Source organism: Tarenaya hassleriana, unplaced genomic scaffold, assembly GCF_000463585.1.
Source record: "Tarenaya hassleriana unplaced genomic scaffold, ASM46358v1 Cleome20, whole genome shotgun sequence".
NCBI lineage: Eukaryota > Viridiplantae > Streptophyta > Magnoliopsida > Brassicales > Cleomaceae > Tarenaya > Tarenaya hassleriana.
In genome coordinates this window covers 1,543,079-1,562,490 of record NW_010965373.1, presented here as the reverse complement: position 1 = coordinate 1,562,490, position 19,412 = coordinate 1,543,079, and the positions used below count along the sequence as shown (strand labels likewise).

The following is a 19,412-nucleotide window of genomic DNA, read 5'->3' as shown; positions in this document are numbered from 1 at the left end:
TATGTGTGAATGTGTATGTGTATTTGTGTATATGAAAATATGTGTATATATATGTATGTATGTGTATGTATATTTGTATGTGTGTAATGTATATGTATGAATGTATGTATATGTGAAAATATATATATGTATGTGTATATAGTATATAATTTTTTTATATTTTTTTTTTAATTTTTTAAAACATTTGCGACGGAATGCGACGGAAAAAATTCCGTCGCAATTTGCGACGGAATTATCCGTCACTTTCCGTCGCAAAACGCAAATAAAGTGCGACGGATTAACGACCGTTATACGTTTGCGACAGCGTTATACCGACGGAAATAAGTCCGTCGCATTCCGTCGCAAATTCTTAATTGCGACGGATTTCCTTTATATTTGCGACGGATTTTTCCGTCGCTATATAACTGTTTTTTTGTAGTGTGATTCCATGTTCGATTCCTGTTTTTTTTTTTAGAATATTAGTGTATACATATATGTGATGTTTTTCCTAGTTCCAGGAGAATAGAACTCCGGGTTACGCCCGAGTTCACTCTCTAAGAAATTAGCTTAGAACGTTGTTATGCAACATTTCAGGTCGTGAGTATCAATAGTCGAGGAGCGGACATCGGAGACCTGAGTAGCGTATCACTACCGATCATGTATAATTATGTATTTTGATATATTTATATCCTGGTAAATGGGTTGCGTTATATCGGTGATAGACATTTTAAGGTTTATAATAATATTATACTACCACTCGACTATGTATAATTATAACTGGAAATAATATATCATATATGTACATACGAGTGTTTTCTTTCGCTAACTCTGAAAAGAAAAGTTTTAAATTCGCGCGAACTTTTGGAATTATGTCTTTATTTTAATTGTTCATGTGACGCAACTCATATTGCGGGATACGAGTTTTGGGTGTTACAACTTCATCATCATCACATACACACTTAATATATAATATAAAAAAAATTCCAAAAACACTGACTTTTTTTAATTTTGTCGAAAGAACATAAAATTCGATATAAAATTTAAAATTCGATTCTCTTCTTATTATTATGTCTTTTTTATGACATGGTGAAAAATACATCACATATGTGTTTCTATGCCTTGTTCCAATCGTAACAAATGTCGAAGATTTTGGTATCTTGGTTCATTCTGCATGGTCCAGTCTTCCGTACCCTCCAGATTAAGCTATCCGTCCAATCACTGAAAGGATTTTCCCTACCGTCATCATAGATATCGAACCAATGCGAGTCACCTTTCCACCAGAATCTACAAAAGAAAAGCGTCGTGCCCCAGAAATTGGGTCTGAATCTGAAAGACCACGACTCGTTCGGTCGCAAGATCTTGTACCCGAGATCGTCGTTTTTCGACTTACAATGAAACTCTAACCATATACCATCTCCGAGAACGTTGTTGATCTCAAGCGACACTTTATCTCTGAGCCCATTAATGTTGTCTGAAGGCTTATCTTGGCTCAAAACACCGTGGTTTTGGGCGAGGGAGAATGCAGTTGAAGTGATGTTGACAAGTGAGTAGAGTAAAAAGAACAAGAAGGTTGGTTTAACGGGGAAAGCCATTTCTAGGTTTGTTTTCCTTGGATTAAACAAGAGTGTTGTGTACGATGTCTAAGGATTTGGTCTCAATTTATAGTGTTGGTGCATGGACCGTCTTTCGTGATGTATTTTTTTTTTACATATTTGACATGTTCAGTTGTTAATTCAAAATCTCTAGAAAATTGTTTTCCATATAAATTAGACAAACACTAAACAATCTAGCCTTTGCTGAATTGCTAGGTTCATAATTCAAATACAGATAATATTCTTTTTTTATGGTATTAAGATCTCTTATTTACCAATATGTAGTTAGGAAAAAACTCTTCTGGAATAGAGAAATTAAAAAATAATCAATTCGAAATGCCAGATATATAAAAAAATCTATTATAAAAGGAGAGAATTTAAAAATAACCAATTCGAAATGCCAGATATATATAATAAAAAAAAATCTATTAGAGAATTATTTCCAAATAGAGATATTCATACACTGGCAATAGTTGGCTTTGTATATTCTAAAATAAACAAGTTCATGCATGGATTCATATGGTAGAATCGCTTAATCCTAATTTTGTAAGTATTCAAGGGAAAATATCGAAAAAAACATAGAATTATGTGGAAAAACTTATTTGATGGTTGAAAAATTTGAAATCGAAATTGGCCCATATAATCCGCCTATGTTTTCCAGATTTTTTCTTCCAAATTTTTAAATTCCTCTCAAATCTCGAAGGTATGATATCTTTTTCCCTATCCATATTTTTCCTCAAATATATATATATTTGTAATTAAGATAATTTTTTAGATTTTCGGTCTAACTAGATCCATCGGGACAACACCCTATTACAACTTCATCCACCTACATGCATCTTGTAACATTAATCAACACGATAAAGTAGAAGATCTTCATCATCACACACACACTTGATATATAATATAGGGAAAATTTCAAAAACACTGAATTTTTTAATTTTGTCAAAAAAACATGAAATTTAATTTTTTCAAATAAACATTAAACTTTTTAAATGAGTCTAAAATAATAATGAACGTTTTTAATGTTCCAAAAAATATATGAATTTTTTTGTGATTATTAAAAAACATTGAACTTTTTCAATGATCCAAAAAAATACATAATTTTTTATCGACTGTCAAATAATCTGACGTATTTATATTTTTTGTATCATGTCAAACATTTTGTTTATTTTGATAATCGTAAAAGAGTTAAGTGTTTGTTTTGTCAAACTCAAAAAAATTTAATATTTATCTGATAAAATAAAAAATTAAGTGTTTTTTTTATGAAAGTTAAGTATTTTATTGAGGTTTTTTCTATAATATATATATAAGAGATTATAACGCATTTTGTCTTTATTCCATCATATGAACCACAGTTTTATTCTATCTTTCCTACCCAAAATAAAACAAAATCGTGAAAAAAACATCACATGTGTTTTTTCTACGGTTTGTTCCAATCATAATGTCTCGTGGCTGAATCTGCGTAGTCCACTCTTCCGTACCTTCCACAAGTATTTTGTCCAATCATTCGCGGCATTATCCCTAGTTATGTGAGCCCCCTTTCTACCCGAATTTAAAGAAGAAAAGCATTGTGCCCCATAAATTGGGTTCAAATCTGACCGACATGACTCATTTCGGTCGCAAGATCTTGTAGCCGAAATCTTACTTCAACCTTAGTTTAAAATTATTTTGTTAAATCTTTCTCAATTTAGTTACTCCTTAGATCATTATAGAAACATTTTCAAATGGAGATATTATGCACTAACATTAGTTGGCTATGTGTAATATAATATAAGCAAACATATGATAAAATTGTTTAATTCCTATTTTATAGGTATTCACGGAAAAATATTATTAAAAGGAAAAATGATATTTTTCTACACGAATTTAGTAAAATGTGATCTTTTCATATATGTATTTTTAATTTGATAAAAAAACTACATTTGAATTTAAAATATCTATACAAATTATTAAAATTAATAGTAATTACATACATAATCATCATTTTTGTTAAAAAATTTCGGATTCTGTTAACTAATACACTGGCGTATATGATAGTTATAATAATGATATAACTAATGCATTAGTTATATCATCATTTTTGTTAAAATATTTTGTTTGTCCTTCTCAATTTGGTTTCTCCTTAGACCATTATAGAAATATTTTCAAGATATTCATGCATTATTAGTAGGCTCGGTATAATATAAGATAAACAAACATTATGAGTAAATATTTTTATACGGATCGGATACCCCCAATTTTTAGAAAACTTTGTTTCGTCTAAAACACCAAGGGTTTTACAAAAATATTGTCTCAGTCTTTACTTCATAAAATTTGGGTACTTGTAATTTGAGTTTAATGAGATTCTCGGTCTTATATCCGATGGGTACCCGAACCCATACAACTTATAAAATTCTAAACCATAAAATGATAGAGATAGAGAGAGTACAAATAGAAAAGGTTAAAGTATAAAGAGAAAAGTTCACCAAATGAAGAGGTTAAAAGAGGGTTTGGAATGGTGAAATTTTTATATAAAATTATCTAGAAGATAAAAACAATTAATTAAATAAAAGTAATTTAGTAAATAATAAGAATAACTTAGATAAATATTATAATTATAGAAGATATTTAGTTTTTTAAACAAATATATACCGGATATTCCGTATAAAATAATTGAAACTCGAATTCAAACTGGAGGGTCGAAAATTTAGCCTCGTTAATACTCTATCTTATCATCGTTAATATTCGAGTACTTGTTAAACTGGGTATCTCTAAATCCTTGGGTTACCGGTTAAAACGTCCACCCCTAAATGATAATTTGTAAATTAAATGTAATATCTTGATATTGTTTGCATGCATCTCGTATATTAATCAATGGGATGAAAAAATATATATAATGTACATCCTAATCGAAACAATCTGATTTAGATTAATTTAGTTTTAGTTTAAATTTAACAATCTAATTCGATACAAAATTTTAAAAAAAAAAACTCGATTCTCTTCTGATTTTTTTACTCCAATAATTGTTTATAATTATCTAATTAAATCATTTATAGGTAAGACTTATCTTGTAGATGCAAGAGTTTGATTTTACAACTCGAACCCATCAACCCATAAAACGATAAGAGATTATAACTTTAGTGTGTCTTTTTATGACACGGTGAAAAATACATCACATATGTTTTTCTATGCTTTCTTCCAATCATAACAAATATCAAAGTTTTTGGTCTTGCTGTTGAATCTGCATGGTCCACTTTTCCGTACCTTCCACAAACTTTCCGTCCAATCATACGAATCATTATCCCTATCGTCATCATAGATATCGAACCAATGCAAGCCACCTTTCCATCAGAATCTACAGAAGAAAAGCGTCGTGCCCCAGAAATTGGGTTTGAATTTGAACGACCACGACTCATTCGGCCGCAAAATCTTATACCCGAGATTGTTGTTTTTCGACTTGCAATGGAACTCTAACCATGTACCATCTCCGAGATCATTGGTGACCACGATCGTTACTTTCTTCTTGATCCCATTAACGTTGTATGAAGGCTTATCTTGGCTCAAAACACCGTCGTTTTGGGCGAGAGGGGATGCCATTGAAGTGGTGTTGACAAGTGAGTAGAGCACAAAGAACAAGAAGGTTGGTTTTATGGGGAAAGCCATTTCTAGGGTTTTTGTTGGATTGAACAAGAGTGTTTGTGTACGATGTTTAAGGATTTGGTCTCAATTTATAGTGTTAGTGCATGGACCGCCTTCGTGACGTATTTTCTTTTCTCTTTTACATATTAATTTTGACGTTTCAAGCTGTTAATTCAAAATCTCAATTACATAGAAAAGTTTTTCATAGAAATTGGTCAAACGCTAAAGAATCTAGCCTTTGTTGAATTGTTGGGTTCATAATTCAAATACAGATAATTTTTTTTTTTTATGGTATTAAGGTCGTTGGGTTACCAATCTCTAACTAGGAAAAAACTGTACGGTGGAATAGAAAATTTAAAAATAATCAATTTAAAATATCAAATATAGAAAAAAAATATTATAAAAGAAAAAAAATTAAAAATAATCAATTCGAAACACTACAGATGAAATCAGATCGAATAACAAATAATGATACGGGCTTGCAATTTGGAGAAAGTGACAAAGAAACGGACAAAATTATTATTTTTTCCTATTTGTCATTAGCTACAAAAGACGATTGTACAATAAAATTAAACCTCGCCGCCAGCTCCTTACGTTCATGATACAAATTAAAGACAATTATCCAATAATTTGGAGTTAAATAGGAAAAATAATAAATATGGTTATTAAAGGGATAATTGCGGTTTCTTTTTCTTTTATAATATAGACGTCACTAATGATTTTTTAAATGTTACAAAATATGATAAGACAGTTATAGAATTAATTAGAGAAAATCATAAACACGTCATAAACACGTATGGATGTGTTTAACTGTGTACATCGACGTTACAAATATCATCATTAGCCATTTCAACGTTATAAATACATAGACGTTATATGTAGCTAATGACAAATTTGATTAACCAGTGAGGATCAAGGATTTTGCCACGTCAATGATATGATATATTTGGATGCCACATGTCCTCACCACAATCCATGTGGACTGACTTGTATAACTAGTGACAAATTTATATTATTTCATTTATTCACTTCTTATACATATATAACGACCAATACTACATTTAACATTGTGACCCAGTAAGTAGTGGGGGAGTGGTTGAAAGGGTGTTGCTCTCGGGACCCCGGTCATCAGTTCGAATCCAGCTGTTGGGGAGGGAGGGGGTGTTTTCTCGGTTGGGAGGGTGTTGCTCTCTGGACCCCTGTACCGGGCCTCTAAAAACTGCTCCCGGGCCTGAAGGATGTAGGTTGGGCCGAAGGTCCAGATGAATCTCTCAGTTAACAAAAAAAAAAAACCATTGTTATTTCGAATTATTTTGCAGGAGTAAAATGCTAAAATGTGTCAAGAGAATTTATTGCTCCACTCATCATTACATTTATTATTTAGATGTTGATAACGGTTGTTATATTAACAGAACATCATCTGGTTTTCGTGGAATACAAGCGTAGCCACTACGAAGGGACCATCGGCCGCGACGTAAGCAAATCCGCGAGCCATTTCGGCGACGTAAAAAAATTTCTAACGTACGTCTAACCAAATCAATCTAATTTAGAATAATTTTAATTTAAATCTAGAATCTGAATATACAATCATAAAAAAAAAGTCGTTTTTTCTTTTGATTTCTTACTTCAACCTTTGTTTAAAATTATTTTGTTTGTCCAAATGGAGATATTCATGCACTAACAATAGTTGGCTTCGTATATTCTACAAAAAGCAAGTTCATGCATGGATTCATCGTTTAATTCCAATTTTGTAAGTATTCACGGAAAAAGATCGAAAAAAAAACATAAAGAAGTATGTGGGAAAACTTATTTGATGGCTGAAAATTTTGAAATCGGAATTGGCTCAATTAATTCACCCGTTTTCCGGATTTTTTTTCCCGAATTTTTAAATGCCTCTCAAAACCCGAAAGTATGATATCTTTTTTCTTATCCATATTTTATATATATATATATATATATCATCTTGTAACATTAATATGACCTTCATCGACACACACTTTATATATATAAAATAAGAGATTATAACGCATTCTGTCTTTATATCGACAGAAAGTTTACTTGATAGTGTCCTAACGCATGGACTACCATATCATTGTCTTTCCTACCAAAACTAAAACAAAATCCAGAAAAATACATCAAATTTGTTTCTATGGTTTCTTCCAATCATAACAAAGATCAAAGTTTTTGGTCTTGTGCCTGAATCTGCATGGTCCACTCTTCCGTACCTTCCACAAACATTCCGGCCAATAACTCGCAGCGTTATCCCTAGTTTGGTCAAAGATATCGAACCAATGCGAGCCACCTTTCCACCAGAATCTACAGAAGAAAAGCGTCGTTCCAAAGAAATTGGGTTCGAATCTGAATGACCACGATTCCTTCGGTCGCAAGATCTTGTAGCCAAGATCGTTGTTTTTCGACTTGCAATGGAACTCTAACCACATTCCATCTCCGAGATCGTTGGTGATCACGACCGTCTCTTTCTCCCTGAGCCCACCATCAACGTTGTCTGAAGGCTTGACTCGGCTTTCGTTTTCGGCGTGGTGTGATGCCATTGAAGTGATGGCAAGGGAGCACAGTACAAAGAACGAGATTGGTTTCATGAGGAAATCCATTTCTAGGGTTTATGTTTTTGTTTATTTGGGTTTGTACAAGTATTTTGGATGGTGGTTATGCTCTGAATTTATAGTGTTAGTGTGGAATATTAAATATCCTGCAAATATTTTTTATAATAATATAACGATTTGTTTTCCTTCATCACCCCACCAAAAACCGTCTGTGATTGATATCGTATGAAATCATTTTATATTGGAAATAGTATCTGGATTTCGATCTTACAATAAATGATTAAACTTGTTTCCATGTTTTAAAAAAATGCCCATTTTATTCTCTATCCATAATAATGGAGAAAAGGGATTTAAATATATAAAATCAGATCAAACTCATGTTAAAAATACATATATATCATTATGAAAAGATAGTATAATGTAATGGAAATTATGAGTTTGTGTAAAAATAAATGATATATATATATACATATATATATAAACATATTTATATATACACATATATAATACATACATATATATATATATGTATAATTATATGTTTTATATGTATGTGTTATATATATATATATATATATATATATATATTTAAAAATCAATCTAGTTAAAGTGACACGATCCTGTTAATTGTGTGTAAATGACAAATTAAGGAAAGGAACAATTAAATTTCTCCTTAAAAACCTTCTAAATTTCATCCTAACCAAGCCAATTTAATTTAGTTTAATCTAGTTTTCATTTAAATCGAACAATCTGAATTATATATAAAATTATTAAAAAGCTTGATTCTCTTTGTCAATAACTAGAACAATCATTTTCTTTTTGTTTTCATTTTATTCGTTTGTATTTTGTTCGTAGGATGATTAAGTACTTTCAATGTCATTTTTTTATATTTGTTTTTGAATTATACTTATTTTTATTTATTTGTTTCCTTTCTTACAAATACATACATTTTTTTAATGATCAACCTATATATGTATATAGTTATATTCATATATGCACCGTTAATAATATATCACAAACATTTATATACCTTTTTAAAAAGAATTTTAAAAATTTTTGTGGTTATTGATTATAAATGATAAAATATAAATACATTTATGTATAACTACATCATTTATAATTATAAAAAAGATCTAGATATTATTTTATTTATTTTAAGAAACTTTGTTTTTTATTTTAATTTTGAAAATTTTCAAAGTATTATTTTATGTGCCATCCCATCTTGAAAGTTGAAACCAAAATACATTTAAAAATTATTCTTTTTTTTATTCATGGATGATTTTAAATAACTAATTGAAAATAATTGTTTTTTTTTTAGTTTATCCGAAACAACAAAAATATTAGTTGCTGCATATATAAGTCGTAGAATCAACTACAGTGAACATTTAACATAGTATTTTTCCCGAGATCAAAATCTTTACACCCGACGGCGAATGCATCTCTCTTCTCTTCTCTTTCGGTCGCTCCTCACCGGTAGGTTCTTCCTCGGACGAATTCTCCGTCGCTGTCCGGTTGGTTCGCCATTTCCCAGATTCGCTCGTCATTGCGCCTTTTTAGATCGGAATCTTTTGTGATCTTGGGTGGCCTGTCTCCTTTCTTTGTTCAGGGTTTTGAGAACTAAAGTGAAGAACTTGGTCTTCGTCGGACGATGTGGGGACTTGGAGGATCCCTTGAAGGCCATGCTCCCAAGAACTGGCTCCTCAAGGCTCGACACCCCTTCGTCACTTTAACCGAGGTTTGTCTCTCTGAGTTTTGCTTGCTCTGGGCCCGAATTTTCAGTTTTCTTGCACGATCAACTCTGGTTTGGAAGTTGGGTTTTCTGTTTTTTCACGAAAGAAACCTGGGTTTCGTGAAATCTTGATTGTGGCGGGTGATGCCGTGCCCCTCGACATTTTGTTGCCAATGATGGTGAGTGAAGTCGTTGATCATCTCATAATGACATAATCTGTGTTATGGTATTATTCCCTAAAAAAATATTTCTTTTGGGCTTTCGGGAACGCAAACGGAGCCCGTAAGAAGGAAAGTTGAGAAAACGTCGTCGTCTTCGTTTCGTTGACTGTCTCTGGAGAAAGCCCACAGAGAGGGAGGAAGAAAGAGAGACGCGCGAAGCTCTCGACGATGGCGGCGGCTCAGCAGCAGGCGTTGCAGAAGAACACGTTGTACGTCGGAGGTCTCGCGGAGGAAGTAAACGAATCGATCCTTCACGCTGCGTTCATACCTTTCGGTGACATAAAGGACGTAAAGACGCCATTGGACCAAGCGACGCAGAAGCACAGATCCTTCGGCTTCGTCACCTTCCTCGAGAGAGAAGACGCTGCAGCCGCCATGGACAATATGGACGGGGCTGAGCTCTATGGCCGTGTTCTCACCGTCAATTATGCCCTCCCCGAGAAAATCAAGGGTGGTGAACAGGGTTGGGCCGCTCATCCACGTACGTGTTCTGATCCCTCTTTGTTCCTCCCTTTGATTTTTGCTCACGATTTTGGTGATGTCGATGTTTCGATTCGGTTTCCTTGATTCTTCCTGGTTGAAGTTTCTAAATTGAGTTTAGGGACTGGGGATTTTTTGCGGAATCTAGGGTTTACAAGTACTCACGTTGAGAGTCACCGATCCCGACGCTAATTGTAATCTCTTCATAGATTCACTGTTGGGTTGCTCCCTGCTAGTTTCTTGGGTTTGTCTGATTTAGGTGAATTTCCTCAAGAGTTGTCTGCTGCTGACAGATTCTGTGATTGAAACCCAGATCGTATATGCATGAAAAAGTATTGATCGAATAGATATATTGATCAGATCCATTTCCGGGCTTTGTGTGTATGGTTATTAGGTTCTTGAATTGTCTAGGGTGTTCATTTATCTCAATTGAATTCAAGCTAGCAAATGAATCTATCTTGTTATAAAAAGCATGGATCTTTTGGTGCATTTCAGTTTGGGCGGACGCAGATACGTGGTTTGAAAGGCAGCAACAAGAACAGGAAATGCAGAGGATCCAAGCCGAGAACAAGGCCGCGATGCAGGCTGCCGAGGAGTTGCACAGGAAGAAGCTGGCACAAGAGCGAGAAGGCGAGAAAGAAGACGAACTAGACATCAAGGATAATCCTATGGCCATAGCCGAGTGACAGTAACCATCCTAGAAGCTGGATCCTGTTCTTCAACCAGGTGTGTTGTCATAGATGCTAGATTTGGTGCTCACTTTTAAGTTTAATCACATTGTTAGAAGCAGAAGAAGCAGGAACATGTAATTGCTTCTTGATTTTTGTTGTTCATTGTCTGGCATACATAACTAAGATCGAATGCCAAAGCAGATGCTGGGCTGGTCCTGGTTAAAGTTTTTGGAACATAACCTATATATGTTTCCTGCATGATGGCATTGGTTTCTAGGTAAAAAGCCATTTCTTGTATTGTAATTGGGGTTTTTTGTTTCTTGGATTGAAGATGGTGAAGTTGGTTCTGTACCATTTCTATATTTAATTTACCATAATTGGTCATGTTAAAGTTTTAAAATTGATGCGTAGTAAATCTTGAATTATAAGTGGCAAGAGATAATAAGGTGACATATATGTAATATACCTTGCATATACATATACATATACATATACGTATAGAAGTGTTTGTTATGTTGTATCCTATGACAGCGAATCCGCGACACGATCTTCCATTGCATGATTTGGGCCTTTGGCATTGACATCTGTCTTAAACTTTCGACAGATACACTTGCATTGCAACACGTCAATCTCTCTGACCTGACCGCCATGCAAAGTCCACGATTTCAGTTGCATCATTCAGTTCAAAATCGACCAAAGAACTTAACTTTACAGCAATCGGAGTCGAACCCAAATCTCAAAATCTCATCTTGACGGCTAATTGATCACGATCGGGAAGAACTTAGATCAAGAGATGGTGGAAAAGAGGGATAGAAGGAAAGATCGTGGCGGTGACGTGTGGGATGGGGTTGGCCGGAGCCGCCCTCTGCCTTGAGCTGCTCCGCCGTGGGGCCCTCCATGTCCGCTCCTTCGACCGCCGCTCCTCCTCCCCCTGGTCCCACCGTCTCAGAGATTCCGGTGTTCATTGTATACAGGCTATATATATATATATATAGTACTAATTCTACTCAAAATCAGACGGAAAATTCTCTGAAACCGCTAATATATAAAAATATACTTACAAAACGCTCCAAAGGATGTTACGAAATCGTAATTGCGAATGCATGCATGCCTATTTCTGTGTATTTGTGTCTGAATAGACTTTATGTGTGTAATGAAGAGTTAACCGTTAAGTTAGTTATATGTTTTTTAAACTGTGATATGTATCAGGAAACGTAGTTTGTAGAGAAGAGGTGGCGGCAAGGAATTGCTTCGGAAGCCTCGGATCCACGAGGTTAACATCGAAGGAACTCGTAATGTCGTGGAATCTTGCGTGAACCACGGGATCACGAGACTCGTGTTCTTGAGCACGAACGGCGTTGTTTTCGGGGGGAGGGAGATTGAAAACGGAGACGAAACTCTGCCGTATTTAGCGTCGGATGAATACATCGATCCTTACAGTCGGAGTAAATCTGAGGCTGAACGGTCGTCCTGTTGAGTAAGTTATTCGTATTGTCGATGAAACCGAAAACTTGAATCTTCGAGAAATAAGTTTATATGATTTTACTTTTTCTGTACCGAATTGGTAGAAGATGCGGAGAATTGCTTTGTACTTGTGTGATACGATCCGCCGTTTTGTACGGGCCGGGCGAAGAGAGGCATCTTCCGAGGATAATCTCTAATGCAAGACTAGGTCTACTGCTTTTCAAAATCGGCGATCCGGACATAAAAACCATTGGATTTAGTACAGAATCTCGTGCATGCTCTCACATTAGCGAGCGTGGCTCTACTCTCCGAGGATTCAAGAGCTGCGGGAAATGCATACTATATCTCGGATGGTAATAGTTCTCAACTGAGTTTCATTTTCTCGATATGGTTAAAATCATTTATATGGAATATCTTCGCAGGTCGTCCGATCAATTGTTTCGAATTTCTACGTCCACTTTTGACAAATCTAGATTACGATTTGCCTAAATTTTCGGTATCGGTTCCTCACGCACTGTTGCTCGGAAGGATGTTCGAGGTCGTGTACGCTTCCATATATACGTTACTGAACCAACGATGGATTCCGCAACCATTAATCCTCCCCGCCGAGATCTATAAGGTCCGATCGAATTCCCGGCATCAATATGATCATAATGATTTCAAATCGAACGAAAAGATCAAACCTTTCATGCATATCGCAGGTCGGAGTGACCCATCACTACTCGATCCGCAAAGCCCAGAAAGAACTCGGCTACTTGCCCGAAACAACACCCGAAGAAGCTATGGCCGAGACGATATCTTATTTTCGGGACAAAAAGAGGCGAGAAGTAGAGGTGCCGAGCATTTACGCGTGGATATTCTGTCTTATCGGATTGCCCGGCATCTTGGCCGTGGCATGGCTACCCGACATAGGTCCTATCCCATTTTTCCGAGCCGCCTCGTTGTTTTTTTATCGGTCCATGTTCGTGTTGCGGGTAATGTCGATATTTTTCGTGTCCGCGCACATCGCGGAAGGCGTTTACGCGTGGTTTTTGGCTCGGAGAGTGGATCCGAAGAATGCGAAGACGTGGTTTTGGCAGACGCTTGTTCTTGCCACTTTCTCGCTTCGTTTCCTGTGGAGAAGAGCCAAAGAGAGGAAACAACGATAAAGAAAAAGTCTCTTGATGAAAAAATGGGTAAATTCTGTAAGTAATAAAAACACTTTTGGTAATGGAACGTTTGTTACTGTTATTGCATTATTGAATATTGATATTATTGGAAGAAGAAGAAAGACAAATTTTAAAAAAAAAACTTTTCCTTAAACGTCATATGTTAATTTAATTATAATATAATAATGAATGTAAGCTTTTATTTGTTTGGAAATGGATAATAGATGTCTCGTGAGGTGAGCAATGGGAAGTGGACATATCTGGAAACACATGGCGGCTGTTTCGTCTTTCCATTCTCCATCTCTGAGCTTCTCGATTCCACGCGCTTCAGCACCACCGTCTCTCAGCAACACGGCAGGTCCTTACACACACACACACATTTATATAGATATACTCACCGATATATATGTATCTCTCTCTCTCTCTCTCTTCATTTCAATGTCTGAAACTCCCTGGCTCATCGGTGCCCTTGTAGTACTCAGTTCATCCTCTTCGCCCAATTTTCAGGATTCAGAAGATGTATGAACCGTTCAATCATCTGTTCTCAGGACATCTCCGAACAGGATCTTCAGATTTCGTACCTCTCTCTCTCTCTCTCGCTGTCCCAAATGTGACTTCACTCCTGAGTTTTGTCGATGTTTCGCTTTCTGGGTTTGCTTTGAATCCGAAAAAGTTTCCTCCTTTCCACAGATCTCGTGACCAGCTACGAACGAACAGAAGAGAAATCATGTTTCAGATGGCTTACTCTGTCTCCATTCTTCCTCTGTTTGCTTCACCTGCATTTGCAGACACAAGTATTGTACTTTAGCAGCTCCGTTTGTTCCAGAAAGCATACTTTGCATTTGCAGGGAAACCTGAATCTTGAATGTCTTTTTCCTCAGATGTGTCGGATAATTTCCGTATGTATACAGACGAATCCAACAAGTTCGCGATATCGATCCCCCAAGGTATACAGTTTCAAACATTGTTTAAGCATTTTGATGAACCTTTTACTAAAGTCTGGGTTTTCATCAATGGCTTTTGCAAGATTGGCAAATCGGGAAAGGAGATTCGGATGGATACCGATCGATCACTGCTTTCTACCCAGAAGAAGCAGCTTCGACCTCCAACGGTAATATCCATCATCACCATTCCATTCTGTCTCGGTCGACCTGTGGTTCTAAACACTCTGGACAAAACCTGATTGTGTATCTTGACTCAGTGAGTGTAGTCATCACTGGACTCGGTCCAGATTTCACCAGAATGGAATCTTTTGGAAAGGTCGACGAATTCGCCGAGACTCTGGTTAGCTTTCCAGACCAACACCGGCTTTTGATCTCTTACATCTCTGCAAATCTCAAACATCTTCTTACCTTACCTGTCTGAACCAAATCAGGTCAGTGGATTGGACAGAAGCTGGCAAAGGCCACCCGGTGTGAAGGCCAAGCTTGTGGATAGCAAATCTTCCAAGGGTAAAAAAAAAACTCGAACTCGGGTTTGAGAGTTTTTTGTATCCACTGACATGGATAACTGATGTTTATTCATGGATGATCAAGGATTCTATTACATCGAGTATACACTGCAAAACCCGGGAGAAACTCGCAAGAATTTGTACTCTGCAATTGGAATGGCATCAACCGGTTGGTACAACCGGTTATACACAGTTACAGGGCAGGTGAATCTTGATTCTCTCAGATCTTTACCTGTTTCTGGGTTTCAGACAACTTCCATTGACGGATTTTCGCCTGTCTTCCTGTCTGTTACAGTTTTCCGACGATGAATCTGATAAATACAGCTCCATGATCGAGAAGGTAAGTGAATCCAACAAGCTGTGGATACGAACCAAGATTATTAACCACCACCAAGAACCTCTGTTCAGGCTCCTGACATTTTCGGCTATTTTGCAGACGGTCAAGTCTTTCAGATTCATATGAACAGAGGGTCACAGGACAGAGGATTCAGACAATGATACAGAGAACATGTCCATTTCTATCCGAGAAGAACATATGTAAAGAATCCACCTCCATAATTTGGAGTGAGCTCCAGACAACAATTTTTAACTGTTGGTCAAACTGTCAAAACATGAAAGAAACCCTAGAGAAACTAATATGCACAGAAGCAGAGGCTAAAGAAAGTGATCATGTTTTACTTACAATGCAGGACTCAAGACACTAGAACAGGACAGATAATCTAACCAATTTAACTACAGACCCCAAATGCCTGAAGGGTCGTGTGATCTACAAAAGAATCATATGCTGATTCCACCGTGTGTATGCATGTGTGTGTATATATATATGTATGTATAATATGCATGACTTTGTACACCAACTTATCCCTAATGGTTGTTCCAGGAAAACCCTATTCCAGGAGAAACCAATATACTCCATGAAAGCAAGCAAAAGCTCAACCATGAGATGCTCGCTCGTGTGTTTCGGTATTAGATACAAACCCTTCTTCTTTCTCCTCCGCCTTCCCCGAGAGAGTGACTAAGACCTTTCAGACTTTTCCGGTGAGCAAGACTAACACTTTACGACCTGTAACCCCGAAAAATCCATCATTTCCGTAACCATGAAAGCTTCTCTTTGGATGAAAGAAACAGAAGGGTACACACCAAAAGATTACCTCTAGAATGCAAAAGATAAAACAATGCGCAAGGCTTAAAACAGGAAGCCCGCCACCGCGAGTGTAGCAAGTTCCGCCCTCCCTTCCCTTCTCTTCAAGTGTATCTGAAACGAACGAATACCATCCAAGAAAACGTGCATGTAAAATCTGACCTAAAGACTTTAAAAAAAAACAGAAAACAACTCGTCCTTACGTTTGATCGATGGATCCTCACCCAGTATTTTGGTCGGAACCGCCAGTCTGCATGAACTGAGGAGCCTGCACAATGATATGTGGCTGTGCAGGTACATGCCCTGGAATAGACATGGGAAAAGTGAAAAGGGAATCCTACATAACTTTTCCCAAAGCAAGCACAACACCGAAACATCTATCTACATGACTTTCTTGCTCGAATCTCAGTACAAGGTAGCAGAATCCTGCCATGGATATCCTATAAATCAGGTCATAAAGCTTCTTCCTACGAACCCTTTATTTCACACTAGTCGGGTTTGCCAAAAAACTAAGAGAAGTAGCTTCACGTGAGTGTCTATATTTACAACCGGCTTCCTCTTCACACCACATTACGAAAATACACATCAATCTGGAAGTGATGGAAAGAGCGTATCATAGTACTGTATAAGACGGTAAAGAACGAACCTTGAGGGTAGGGAGATTCAATAGCAGGTATAGATGAAGTCGTCATTGTACTGACACTGGGTCCACCGAGCTGAAGAACATGACTTCCCGGAACTGTATAACCCTGAACCGATGTATAGCCATGACCACTCGGAACAGCTTGACTCAGTTGCCCGAACGGATAAACCGGAGTGTTAACCGTTCCAGGAACTCCATAGACCTGAAGGTACTGTTGGCCCATGTAAGGACCATATATGCCCTAACATAACATGAGAAGACAACGGTCATAACTAAAATGTTACAAGCCAGTCAGATATATTGAGAAAACAATAAGGAACCATAATTTCCAACCTGTGAGTACATGTAATCTGGACCGTATGCTGCAATCCTGCGAGGAAAAAAACGAGACTAAAGTCAGAAATATTAGCAGAATATGGGCTACTATGTCTCGGAAAGATGTAAAGAAGAAGGACGGCATTTCTACGACATTAGCCTATCATCGAACAAAGGTCATAACCTACGAGAACAAGCACAAAAAACAAATCCCTGTATGTTTCTCTCTCTAGTTTTAACCTAATTTGTCTAATCAAAGTCCAAAAACATTTCATGACCTTGCATCTTCACAAAACATTGAGTTGGGCATCATATCCTCGGCAATATTTTTTGTATTCCTGCAAGATTACCAATCACAACATGTCACATCACAGTGCTACACTCGAGAATCCTAAGGGGTAGTAAACAATTATCGACTCCTTGACCCGTTAGAATCTCCTAAGTGATTGTCCATGCTGTGATTGGTAAATGCCAATAGATCGAAGTGACTGACAAAATCTTTCACCTTTTTTATGAGATTCGTCGACCAAGCATATTTAAAGATTTTAATTCATGACACCAATAACAGGAAGCATAAAGTTGAAAATACGTATGTAAGCAAACATTCATCATATCAACTAGCAGCATAAGATCACAAGCAAATGAAAACTTAAACCGATGACTCCTTCATCACATGCCAAATGACAAGCAAATGAAATAAAGCGAAAGAAGGGTAATACAAATTCAATAATCATTGCAAACATTATTCAGCTAATAGACCACAGAAGAGCTATACAAATTATATAAAGTTATAATGAGCATAAAGATTCATATCTCACAGAAGGTAAGCAAGCCATAATAAACATCCACAGTAGTGAGTGAACTTAAAAAATGCAAGACTTACCCGTAAGGGTACAAGGCTCCTTGCTGGTAACTGTAAGGAAGTGGTTGCTGATACGGGAAATTTCCAAAAAATGCACCTCGAGGACCCTGTACCCCTCCCACGTATGGGGAAGCAGGTCTTAACCGTCCTATCCAAAAATAAAACCAATCCACTACATACATTACAGGAGTTCTTCTACATCAAAGATCAAAGTAAAGGGTATGAATAATTATTGCAGAAAGACTAACCAGGCAAATTGGGTATTACTGCATAAGGGAGATGAGGTCGTGGTCTTCCAAGGGAAGCGAGATTACAATTTGCACGTCTACCATCTATAATGGGTGTTGGATCGATGCAGGCTCTCCGAGCAGCCTCTGGATCCCGAAAAGTCACCTAAATCCTCCACATAAAATACAATTGATAATTGAGTCATTCTTGATTATCCTCTCGAATCAACAGCGTTAAAACAACTGATCACACAAGCCTAGTGAACCATTCTGCGGCTATGATTCCTTGAGACGATGAAACATAGCCCTAATGGATCTCTAAGTATCAGCTTCTTGCCCTGATTTAACAGAATTACCACTGTAATTACAATTCTAAAGAGACATTTAGCATCTCTACCTAAACATTCGAAAAACAGAGGGCCCGGGAGAAATTACAAGCAGAGAAAACCAAATCCTCGGGTCAACAAGAAGAAACGCAGAAACACCAATAGATCAACAAAAACAGGATACTCACAAAGCCGTAGCCTTTGGATCGGCCAGTGTTCTTGTCTGTAATGACGACCGCTTCAAGGATCTCGCCATACTGTTCGAAATGCCGGCGAAGGGTTTCACTCTGCGTCTCCCAAGCAAGACCGCCGACGAAGACCTTGGTGAAGGTTGTATCACCAAAAGGGGAATTCAAGTAATGGAACCCCGAACTCGGAACCGGCTGATACGCCATGATCAAACCCTAGAGAAATGAGAGAGGAAAAATGGAAACTTTCTCAGAAGGAAGGAAGAAAGGAGATGAATTGTGTGATTAAGGACAGATTCTAAGTGATATTAAAGGTGACCCAGTAAACCCTAGTCATAGTTTCAACGATTAAACCCAGTGCAAGCACAAGAAAATGAAGAGGAATAACCATAATCCATCGAATTGAAACATGATATTTCTAGGGTTTATCAGGGTCTGCCTGAGGAGAGAGAGAGAAGAGAGGGAGAAGGGAGCAAAAGGGAGATCGGCCAAACAAAACCTAAAGATCAAAATAAATAATCACGAAAAGAAGAAAAAAGAGATCAAATTTCGTCAAAAAAGAAAAAGGAACCCTCGAGCTGATGTAGGATGGCCCAGGAAGGGGAAGAAGTGGGTGGGTGGGTGGGGATTAGGGTTTCTGAACGGGAGATCCCAAAAGAAGCAGAGAAGAACGCAAGGAGAGAGATGACGAATTCCAGCAATTTCGAAAACCAGGTGAGGAAATTCTGAGAAAGAAGAACAATGAAGACCAATAAAAAAAAAAGAAAAGGGAAAAAAGAATCCAGCGATTT

At 36.9% G+C, this 19,412-nt stretch overlaps 4 protein-coding genes and 1 pseudogene across 9 annotated transcripts; 2 read left to right on the top strand and 3 right to left on the bottom strand.

The window, feature by feature from the left end:
- Window positions 1-1,091: 1,091 nt before the first annotated feature.
- Window positions 1,092-1,571, bottom strand: LOC104814026. Its single transcript, XM_010541871.1, has one exon. It carries the CDS (start codon window positions 1,569-1,571, stop codon window positions 1,092-1,094), a length of 480 nt encoding a protein of 159 aa, XP_010540173.1.
- Window positions 1,572-4,901: 3,330 nt separating this feature from the next.
- LOC104814024 lies at window positions 4,902-12,699 on the bottom strand (annotated as a pseudogene).
- LOC104813735 (peptidyl-prolyl cis-trans isomerase E-like) lies at window positions 9,824-13,551 on the top strand. 3 transcript variants are annotated; one of them, XR_771803.1, is made up of 6 exons: window positions 9,824-10,187; window positions 10,682-10,912; window positions 12,067-12,334; window positions 12,426-12,674; window positions 12,850-12,940; window positions 13,023-13,551. XR_771803.1 is itself a non-coding variant. In XM_010541460.1 (2 exons), the coding sequence occupies exons 1-2, from the start codon at window positions 9,875-9,877 to the stop codon at window positions 10,870-10,872; spliced, it is 504 nt and encodes a 167-aa protein (XP_010539762.1). In that variant the 5' UTR covers window positions 9,824-9,874; the 3' UTR covers window positions 10,873-11,208. The 3 variants fall into 3 exon arrangements, 1 of the variants encoding a protein (XP_010539762.1); XR_771802.1 differs by having other exon boundaries at window positions 11,462-12,334; XM_010541460.1 differs by lacking the exons at window positions 12,067-12,334; window positions 12,426-12,674; window positions 12,850-12,940; window positions 13,023-13,551 and having other exon boundaries at window positions 10,682-11,208.
- On the top strand, window positions 13,412-15,513 carry LOC104813736 (psbP domain-containing protein 3, chloroplastic). The gene is made up of 11 exons (XM_010541462.2): window positions 13,412-13,505; window positions 13,694-13,827; window positions 13,977-14,046; window positions 14,160-14,263; window positions 14,351-14,416; window positions 14,497-14,580; window positions 14,671-14,753; window positions 14,845-14,920; window positions 15,005-15,123; window positions 15,215-15,259; window positions 15,356-15,513. The coding sequence occupies exons 2-11, from the start codon at window positions 13,713-13,715 to the stop codon at window positions 15,380-15,382; spliced, it is 789 nt and encodes a 262-aa protein (XP_010539764.1). The 5' UTR covers window positions 13,412-13,505; window positions 13,694-13,712; the 3' UTR covers window positions 15,383-15,513.
- On the bottom strand, window positions 15,458-19,406 carry LOC104813737 (RNA-binding protein 24-A-like). Of its 4 annotated transcripts, none has more exons than XM_010541464.1 (9): window positions 18,622-19,406; window positions 18,129-18,273; window positions 17,902-18,028; window positions 17,297-17,356; window positions 17,037-17,073; window positions 16,707-16,944; window positions 16,264-16,363; window positions 16,071-16,174; window positions 15,458-15,982 (listed from the first exon to the last, which is right to left on the bottom strand). In XM_010541464.1, exons 1-7 carry the CDS (start codon window positions 18,826-18,828, stop codon window positions 16,281-16,283), a joined length of 897 nt encoding a protein of 298 aa, XP_010539766.1. In that variant the 5' UTR covers window positions 18,829-19,406; the 3' UTR covers window positions 15,458-15,982; window positions 16,071-16,174; window positions 16,264-16,280. The 4 variants fall into 4 exon arrangements, with proteins under 4 accessions (XP_010539766.1, XP_010539765.1, XP_010539768.1 ...); XM_010541463.1 differs by having other exon boundaries at window positions 16,285-16,363; XM_010541466.1 differs by lacking the exon at window positions 17,297-17,356.
- Window positions 19,407-19,412: the final 6 nt, after the last annotated feature.

What these genes read in the sequence shown, in the direction of transcription:
- LOC104813736 (XM_010541462.2), top strand. Translation starts at nt 13,713, where the DNA reads ATGGGAAGTGGACATATCTGGAAACACATGGCGGCTGTTTCGTCTTTC. An exon ending in GTCTCTCAGCAACACGGCAG is followed by an intron (nt 13,828 to 13,976) that starts GTCCTTACACAC and finishes CCCAATTTTCAG; the next exon opens with GATTCAGAAGATGTATGAAC. An exon ending in ACCTGCATTTGCAGACACAA is followed by an intron (nt 14,264 to 14,350) that starts GTATTGTACTTT and finishes CTTTTTCCTCAG; the next exon opens with ATGTGTCGGATAATTTCCGT.
- LOC104814026 (XM_010541871.1), bottom strand. Translation starts at nt 1,571, where the DNA reads ATGGCTTTCCCCGTTAAACCAACCTTCTTGTTCTTTTTACTCTACTCA.
- LOC104813737 (XM_010541463.1), bottom strand. Translation starts at nt 18,828, where the DNA reads ATGGCGTATCAGCCGGTTCCGAGTTCGGGGTTCCATTACTTGAATTCC. An exon ending in GATCCAAAGGCTACGGCTTT is followed by an intron (nt 18,274 to 18,621) that starts GTGAGTATCCTG and finishes TGGAGGATTTAG; the next exon opens with GTGACTTTTCGGGATCCAGA. An exon ending in AGTAATACCCAATTTGCCTG is followed by an intron (nt 18,029 to 18,128) that starts GTTAGTCTTTCT and finishes ATTTTTGGATAG; the next exon opens with GACGGTTAAGACCTGCTTCC.
- LOC104813735 (XM_010541460.1), top strand. Translation starts at nt 9,875, where the DNA reads ATGGCGGCGGCTCAGCAGCAGGCGTTGCAGAAGAACACGTTGTACGTC. An exon ending in GGGTTGGGCCGCTCATCCAC is followed by an intron (nt 10,188 to 10,681) that starts GTACGTGTTCTG and finishes GGTGCATTTCAG; the next exon opens with TTTGGGCGGACGCAGATACG.